General features: G+C 42.8%; 1 protein-coding gene across 1 annotated transcript in view; it reads right to left on the reverse strand.

The window, feature by feature from the left end:
• Positions 1-6,534, reverse strand: part of LOC139913341 (nucleolar protein 4-like) — a 163,418-nt gene extending 156,884 nt beyond the window's left edge. The window contains exon 1 of the mRNA XM_078288295.1: positions 6,247-6,534. Coding sequence (XP_078144421.1) covers positions 6,247-6,534 — 288 coding nt within the window. The remainder of the gene's footprint in view (positions 1-6,246) is intronic.
• Positions 6,535-9,360: the final 2,826 nt, after the last annotated feature.

The raw sequence follows: 9,360 nt of genomic DNA on the forward strand, positions 1-9,360 counted from the left end.
CACACACACACACAGTGCAGTCCTGAGGGTCTGCTGGTGTGTGTTGCGGGCGTCATTCATGACAGCAGAGGGCTACACCGCAGGGCGAGTCTGTCTTCCCAGTCTCAAACCAAAGACTCCCCCCAGCACGACAGACGGCCACACTACTAATTAAGCTAATTAAAAAGTGCCCTCTTGAATTAGCTGAAGGATAGTTTTTCCTCAAGGAGTCAGTTTAACTAACTTTATCAAATCTGTCACAAATGAAGGCTGGGAGAGCGAAACATTAGCATCACCTTCCTTTTTATTGTTATTTTTTTTCCACATTTTTGCTTTGATTGTACATTACACATTGAGGGAAAGATTGAGAAGGAGAAAGAGGGATGACGTGCAACCAAGAGAGAGTCCAGGCCAGATTCAAACTGCAGGTAAGTGGTACACACCAACTGAGCCACCAAGACGCCCAGGATCGGCTTCCTAATAACGAGACTGTGGAACGAGGCTGGTCAAAACTAAACAAAAGAATCTCCAATATGGCTACCAGAGAGCGCTATAACCAGACCAAGACAGAATCTACACACTCCTTAAACATTTGAAGAGTTAATTTCCAAAAAGCCATATATTCAATTTGGGAAAAAAAATCATGACTTGATGTTCATCCTTCAATATCTTGATAATATAGGCAGTGGAGCAAGTCTGTAAAGGTAGAACCATTTTGTCTGCCATGTTTAAATTTTGTGCCATCGATCAGTTTGTTAAAGTAGGTAGGGATGACGATACCAGGCTAAAATGGAATATCGGTATCTGAGATTTTACCCAAGACTAAAATCTGATACCGAAAGCCATGAGTAACATGTAAGAAATAAAAGCAAACTGTCTTGATTTTATGCATTTGTGGCACATAGAAGCCTGTATTTCTCAAACAGTGGGAAAAACAAGGATTTTATCTCAATATTTTTGTCCATTGACCCCAAACTAAGGAAGTAAGCCTGCACTGTTCAGTAAAAGTAATGGATCGGATCGGTACTCAGTATCGGCCGATACTTAAACTTTCATACTCGTAATCGGTATCGGCATTGAAAAAGTGGCATCGGTGCATCCCTAAAAGTAGGTGTCATTCTTTCCCTAAACGGTGGATACACAAGACCGCGTTTCTATGTCAGTAATCAATGGTAGTAAACTTCAGAAGCAGAGAGAAAAGGGAAATAAAAGAAAAACTCTTCACAGATCTTCAACCAAAAGTGCCACAGAAGACGAATGATGTAGGCCTACTTACATCTTCCTACAGCTGTGGGAGGGCACCAATGCTAAATGAATGTAAAGGAAACTCTGACTAACTTATGCTTCTGTTAGGAAGACGTGATGCAAGCTGAGTCAGATTTAATCATAAAGTGCTTTTAACAGACAGGTTTGTCCCAGAGGGCTTCACAGAAAACAAAAACCACAGAAATGGTGATTAAAAACAAGTGATAGTGAAGCAAAGGAGAACTGTACATCGCAAACTCCAAGAAATGGGGTCAGAGCTTGCGTGTGTGTGTGTGTGGTGTGTGTGTGTGTGTGTGTTGTGTGTGTGCCCGCAGGAGAAGAGAATGACTAGACTGCAGGGAAGTTGACAAGGAGTAATGAATGCAGACAAAGAGAAAGGAATTAGTGACGCTTTAACGTGTTAATATTCCATGCCAGGCTTCTAATATGGTTCTTCTATCAATTCTGATTACTTGCAAGGCGTTGTGTGTTTTACTTTTGTGTTTTACTAAGTTATTTCTAATTTATTCATGAGTGCTGGCTACAAAGTAAACCCAAGTGGCCCCGGGGGGAAAATGACTTACTGTACTGCTGTGCTCCGCCATGCTTTTTCTCTCCTCCATCCATCCATCCATCCATCGCTCCATACTCGAGAGAGATCAGCCTAGCAATTCTCTCTCTCTCTCTCTCTCTCTCTCTCTCTCTCTCTCTCTCTCTCTCTCTCTCTCTCTCTCTCTCTCTCTCTCTCTCTCTCTCTCTCTCTCTCTCTCTCTCTCTCTCTCTCTCTCTCTCTGACACACACACACGCTATCTCTGCATCAGTCTCAGTGTATAAACACAGCAGCAGGCTGATCAACTGTTGCTGCAGTCGGGTCAGATCCCTCTCAGCACGAGACGGAGAGAGAGAGAGAGAGAGAAAGCAGGATGCTGATTTAAACCGTCAACACAGCATTACGGTAGAGGAAGGCACCAACACTGCCGAGGTTGGGGTTCTATTCCCCGCTCAACAGGTAGGAGGTGGCACTAATACAGGCCTGGAGGTTCAATTCCCATTGGGGAAAATAACATTTTTGTAAAAATTGTATGTGCTAGCAGTATTGAAAGGCACTTTGGATACCGAATGACACATTATGTAGCTGTCTTCCATCTCTCTCTCTCTCTCATCTGATGTTTACTTCCTGTGTTATAAAAGGTTGCGTAAGGTTACGAACAGTAAAATCTATTTTTTCCAACCTCTATTTATCCAGGGTAAGTCGACTGAGCGTGCCTGTGCTTTTTCAGCAACACCCTGGTTCATATTCCCACCTGACAGCTTCCCAGTACAACCAGTCTTCTACAGCTGGTGGTTCAGTGCCTCGCTCAACGGCACATCGACAGTAGTTGTTGAGAGAGGGAAGAGCGTTACTCACTCATCCCCCCCCCCCACAAATACACATTTTGGGATTCAAACCGGCAACCTTTTTTTTTAAAATCCAGCATGTTTTGAAGATGATCTATTCTCTGGTCCCAGGCTGGGTGACATGTTGCTGGGGTTGAAAGTGCATCGAGTATCCAAACATAGCCGGCTAACAGAGATAGACAGGCAGGTGGCTACAGAACCTGTCACTGCTGACTAATAAAACACACACACACACACACACACACAGATACGTTCATATTACTATACTTGTGAGGACCCTCAGTGTGCCTAATCTTAACCCTAAACCCAAATTCTAACCCTAAGATAATCCTTTATAGATGAAGATGGGCCAAAATGTCCTCACTCTGGAGGATTTTTGTCATCTTTCTATCCTCGTGAGGACATCTGGTCCTCATAAGTGTATAAATACCACACATAGATACAGGCGGTATCTCTCTCTCTCTCGTCCCAGTCTAAACACACCAGTGCTTCAGATACTAAACAGACCCAGCAGACCTGCTGCTGCCAAGACACAGAGAGAGACATAGACAGAGAGAGAGAGAGAGAGACAGAGAGAGAGAGAGAGAGACAGGGACAGAGACAGAGAGAGAGAAAAGCAAAAGGTGAGTATCATTTCCTTGTGATTTCAATTTGCCCGAGGATAAAATCTGCGAGAAGGTTCCCAGTCGTGATATATAAACTTCTTCTCATTCCTGATGTTAATCTGAATATGAAACGATGTGGGACAGGATGAAATTAGCCAAGCGGTATCCATGCCAACCAACACCTCAACTCATTCTCCTCTCCAGAGTAATTCTGCATTGCATTAGCCTGTTTGTTTAGCACTGTGAACAATCCAATTTGAGCTTGACTGCAGATAAATTATTCAGATAAACCTTTGTGAGGATAGCGAGGTTTTGCAGTGACTGACCTGTCTGCACAATCTGGGTGAGATTACACACAATTTTGAGCTCGATTACAGACAGACCACAGAGATGAATTATTTCTAAATATAGCACAGTGTTTTACCAGAACAGAAACCCATTCATTTTCTTTACTGTCATTCATATTTTTCCCATCATCCCACTCCCCAACCCACTCCACTACACTCTAGTGTCAACAAGTGCTGCAGTTATCACAACTCTGACACGCTGGTTCGAATACCACTAAAATGTGTTTTTCTCCACTATTACTCACACAAATGATTAAGAACAATGAAAATGAATGAAGAGAAAAAAGGGTTTGATTCCAAAATAACATAAATCATTTTTTGGAAAGAATTTACTATATGAATTTCATTACTCAACATCTGAAAAGTACAGATGATTCTGTCCATAAAAACAAAACCATTTTGTAAGGGAAGGTCTTAAGAAGATTGGTGATTTTTATAGTAAGCCATAATGTGCTTTACCTTCATGCCAGCAATCATTTGGTAAGAATAAGTATCATTTAGGACTGAAACTCTTCAAATGTAATTAAAGTAATAAGCTGCAAAATTTTCAGAAATGTCTGTTTTGCTACTCTCTATTGCCGGCTGATATAACACAACAGTGATTCAACTTATTCATAAATCTTCTCCACTGTCTGTTCTAAACAGCCGGTGTCTGGTAGCTCTTTCCTGGCCGCACAGGAAGTGATGCGTTCTACGTTTCCAGTTTGTTTGGAACAAAGAAGAAGAACCGGGTAGTTAGCATGAGCAGCGATAACCATCATGGCTGAACAGACAAAGAAAAGAGACAAACTCAAACTGCATCAACAGAAAACCCAAGCTCCGTCCACACTGTTTGATTGACAGGTGATCTCTGGGAAGTGCAGTGCAGAGACACCATTGCACCAGGCTGAGCAACAAAGATGGAGACTAAATTTAAAAATGAGGAACTTGAGGATTACCACTTTAATAGTTTGGCAGGACAGACGTGGGACGGACATTTAGATCCACCGTTCAGTCTGCCACGCATCAACTCTACAGGATGGGAATTCAACACCAGCAAACAGATGCTGGGAAGTTTTGGCTGTAGTTGGTAAGTCACCAGTCACCTCCCCTTCACACACACACACACACACACACACACACACACACACACACATACACACTTCCTCTCTCACCCACTCCCTCTCTCACTTTCACCATTCAACTCAAAGAGCTTTATCAGCACAGGACTTTTTTTTACACCAACAAAGCAACAAAACAGATATCAACTGGACATAAAGTATTCAATGAAAGATTAAATTATTAAAATACAAAATGAGCAGGTGAGAAGTGAGTACATTGCTGAGGTGATAGATATATTGAGGAGAAGTAGATATACTATCGGTCAACAGAAAACGAATCAATTTTGATTAATCGTTTTAGTCATTTATCAAGTAAAAATACAAAATATTTGCTGGTTAAAGCTTCACGAATGCTAAGATTTGCTGCTTTTTCTCCGTTTCACATCATTATAAAATGAACACTGGGGTTTTTTTGGCTGCTGGTCAGACTAAGTAAGACATTTTAAGAATCACTTTGAGCTCTGGTAACTTGTGATGGGCATTTGTCATTATTTGGGACATTTTATAGACTAAATGATTTATCGATAATGAAAATAAGTTAGTTGCAGCCCTGTGAAGAGAAGGTACGGTAGGTTTAGAGGAAGAGGGGGTTAATACTCTGTATATCCAGTCAGAGATGAGTCTATCCTCTACAGCATACTGTAAACCCAGAGAGAGAGATGACTGTACTCTCTGTCGGCTCTGTTTGGTTCAGCTGTGATCCCACCTTTCACACCACAATTTTACTTGCATATGCATCTGAAATTAGTCGCACTACCGAGAAAAGGCAGCAGCAATGTGAAACTTTGAGATTCAGAGCAAGCATGGTTTAGCCTACTGGTTTATTTTATTCAGCTGCATAGCCTACTGTGTTGCATCATTTTGTTTTGTGATTGACTGTTGATTAGTTAGATCTAGTCCTTTGAAACATGCTTTTGTGATAAAGGGATACAGTAAATAAACTTGACTTGAATGGTCAGTTTCAATTATTTTTTTGGTCAGACTCTTTCTGTTGAACTTAAAAAAATCAAATTTGGGGGATGTGTTCTCTTTGGAAATAAAACATCAATGTAAAACTCAGGTTAAAGGTCATTATTAGACTGATGGGTGGCATACTGTATTATTCCCATCGAAAGAGAGGGGGGGGTAAACTAAACTAGAAAGGGATTATCACCCTTTATTTCCATCTTCTACATTGTGTTTTATTATCAATGACAAAATGCGAGTTGTAACGTCTTAATTTTGTCTGTCACTCAATGGGACTGGCTGGTTAAATAAAGACTGGACAACAAAAAACACATGTACCTGTGCAAAACCACTAACAGGCTTAGCAGTGTAATGGAACAGGTGTTTGCTGGTCCATGGCGTGGAGCCAGGGAAAGTTAGGTTGTATAGCCTGGGGCTTCTCTCTCACACACACACACACACACACACACGCACAAAACACACTTATTTCCTTAGGCAAATAAGGGGATCGTGGCGGACGCGCACACATCATAAAAAACTATAACACACACGCACAGGCACACACACACGCACGCGCGCACACACACACACACACAGTCCAGAATGAAAGGGGAAGGTGCACTAACCGTCGCCTTGATGGGGACGTACAGCACCGGTCTGTCCGGCGGGCCGTTCCGCCCCTCCTGGAGCGTCCCGACCTGAAAGCCCTTGGACTTGACCCAGAATTTAAATTTGGCGTTGATGTGGTTGTTGTTGTTGTTGTTGCTCTCATGCAGGAAAACCCCGCTGTTGTTCTCCTCGTCCCCCTGCAGCAGGGTCTGGAGGATTTTGTTGTATTTACGCCGGGTGACAGTCTTGGTTTTGCCGGAGTCCCCGTACGTCCGCAGGCACCAGTCCTGAAATTCACCGAACATCTCCACCGCTCCGCCCGCCGCCTCGGACGCCTGAACCCCGCTGTTGGTGCTGGGACTCCGGCTCCTCTGGTGGTGCTGGTGCTGGTGCTGGTGGTTATTGGTGGCGGTGGTCACCATGTCCACCACACTGTTGGCTTTCCTCGTTGTCATGACAGACGACGTCCACTTTTGTTTTTGACGAAAATCCCCCCCCCCGAAAAGCCCCCACTTTTATCCGTTAAAACGCGACGTCAGAATTCAGTTCGGTTCGGCGATTTAACGTCGCCGAAACCGCCGGACCAACGGCTGCTTTCCGCCTTTTCACGGAGGAAAAACCAGTCCAAACCTACAAATTTATTCAGAAAAAATCAGTCCAAACCTGCAAATTCCCTCCAAACCTTTAGAAAAAATAAGTCAAAATCATCAAATTTCCTCAAAACCTCTCGAAAAAAACACTCGAAATGTAAAAAGTCCTATACCGTTTTTAAATTAACGCCCCAAAATTAGCCGTTTCTCCCCCCCCTTCCTCCTGCTCTTCCTCTGCTATTACGCACGGATGGATACGGAGACACAGAGAGCGAAGAGAATAAGCGCTTTACTCGGTTACAAAACGGACTAAATTAACATTCAACAGCCCTCGGTTTGGGCGTTATTATTTTTGGCAGGAACAATGATTCGGGCGGTGGGGGTGGTAGGTGGTGGAGTGGAGGGGACGGGCCGGACGGGCGGTGCAGATTGGAGCGGTGTGTGCCCTCCTCAGACACACCTGTTAGCAGCGTGGGTCGTCGGCCTGTCCCGTGGGGGATGTCGGTCACCGCCTCTCCTCCTCCACCGCCTCTCCTCCTCCTATGGGGGAGAAAGACAGAAAGAGAAAGGGCGAAAGACAGGAGGGAAGGGAATGTTTAATTCCCCCCACCTGTCTGTCTCTATAAATCGGCTATCTCCGAGATTATTAGCCGTGTTTTTTTCCCCCCTTCACCGTTTTGGTTGCCAGGTTTTGTTCATCCCTTGCTGGTTTTTAAACGCTGAAAAAGCCCACTAAAAACAAAAACAAACGACGCGGGTCCTAATTTGGCGGATTGGTTTGGCGATTACCAGGCCTATACCGCTGTGGAAAAAACGGGATATCCCTCCTTTTTTTTGTTTTCTCTTCTCTCCTCTTCCCTCTCGCTCTTCCTCCACCTGGGTCGGGCTGATGGGAGACAAGCGGACACCTGTTTGAATCCGGTTTGAATCCAGTCGTTCCTCCTCTCTCTCTCTCTCTCTCTCTCTCTCTCAGCACCAAAGCGCAACGCTACGCCTCATTTCCTCCCTCCCCCTCAAATAAACGAGTACAGTACAGTACATGGGGGATGTACATGTAATACCCAGTAGTCTAAATACACTGAGCGCTGCTGCGACACACCAGCCCCGTGTTAACTGTGGCTGAGTCAACGGGACATCGCCTGCAGCCCTCTGAAATCAGGAAGTGTCCAAAAACGACCAAAAAAACGCACAGCGCGCGCGGCCATGCTACACCGTCCCACGGCTGTCAGAGGGGTCTGGTGAGGTGTAACACAGCCTAAGCGAGACCACATTTGATTTTTGGGGGGTTTATCGTTATAATGAAGATAAAATATCAAGCCAAAAATGCCAAAAAAAAATATTTAGAGGCCTTAAAGGTGAAGAAAAAGCACATCAGGGAGCATTCAAGAGCGATTTTCCCTCTAAAATGATAGTTTGGTTTAGATTTTTAGTTGATAAGTGAGTTTGGAAGTTTTGTTGGTGAATGATATTAGATGGAGGATGAACTTGTATTTCCACATCTTGGTTTAGTGAATTGAAGCTCCCAGGTTACACAGAGAGACAGACGGATCAATAAGAACAGGTTGTTTGGTTTAATGGGTACAGACTAATGTTTGGGATAGTTGCAGCTGGATGGAAATAACCAGACCCTCCCATTGTAACACAGATCTTTGAAATGAGCCTGAATCCTAAACTAGATTTATTATAGGCTAACATTTCTTTTCATGATTAAGACTTATAAGTATCAATAATGATTCATTTTATAATATAAGGTATTTAGTGGAAGCCTTACAGCAGCATGAGTTCATTACATTTTTAGCATTGGCAGCCCCACTGTAGTAAAATAAGTATAGAATATAAAACAAAATGCATAATCATAACCATAATCTTTTAGACCTTTTTTAGTTGGAGGTCTTGTTCAGCGTTTGTAAATTTTTATTTTTTTCTCTCGTCTTTCTGTGCTTTTATCAAATAATGTACATCTAAAGTAAACTAAACCAAACCTTTCACCCAAATAAGACACTGATCCTCTCATTCTGGGACCCAGGCTGATTAGAACATTTTGGACCCACCAGCAAGAAGCTTGTGACCCATTTTGATTCCAGAGCCATAGTTTGAACATCCAGGATTGAGGCCAAAATAGTCTATTTTTCTTTTTGGGTTGTTTTGTTTGTTTTGAGGTGAGATGGGTTTTTTTTTTTTTGGCATTTTATTTTATCTCCCCTGCACCAATTTGCATTTCTTCTCTTCTTTCTGTGTTTTATCATTGTGTTTTTTCACTTGTTTCACTATGTTTTATCACAGTGAAAATAAATAGGGGAGACTGGGAGCAATTGTAACATCTGACATTTTGTGTTGGAGTCAATATTGTGTCTATATTGTTAAGTTGTAAAGATTTTTAAATCATATAAATACTGAGAAGACAGGCAGAATTTCCTTACATAAAAACTTTATTATGATATCTTCAGTGGTTTTTAAGTAACGGTGTGAAAACCAAAAAGTGTTACAGCTGCCCCCGGTCTCCCCTAAACTACACTCAATCAGACCTAGACTAGATGAAGC

This window comes from Centroberyx gerrardi, chromosome 14 (assembly GCF_048128805.1).
Source record: "Centroberyx gerrardi isolate f3 chromosome 14, fCenGer3.hap1.cur.20231027, whole genome shotgun sequence".
Taxonomy (NCBI): Eukaryota; Metazoa; Chordata; class Actinopteri; order Beryciformes; family Berycidae; genus Centroberyx; species Centroberyx gerrardi.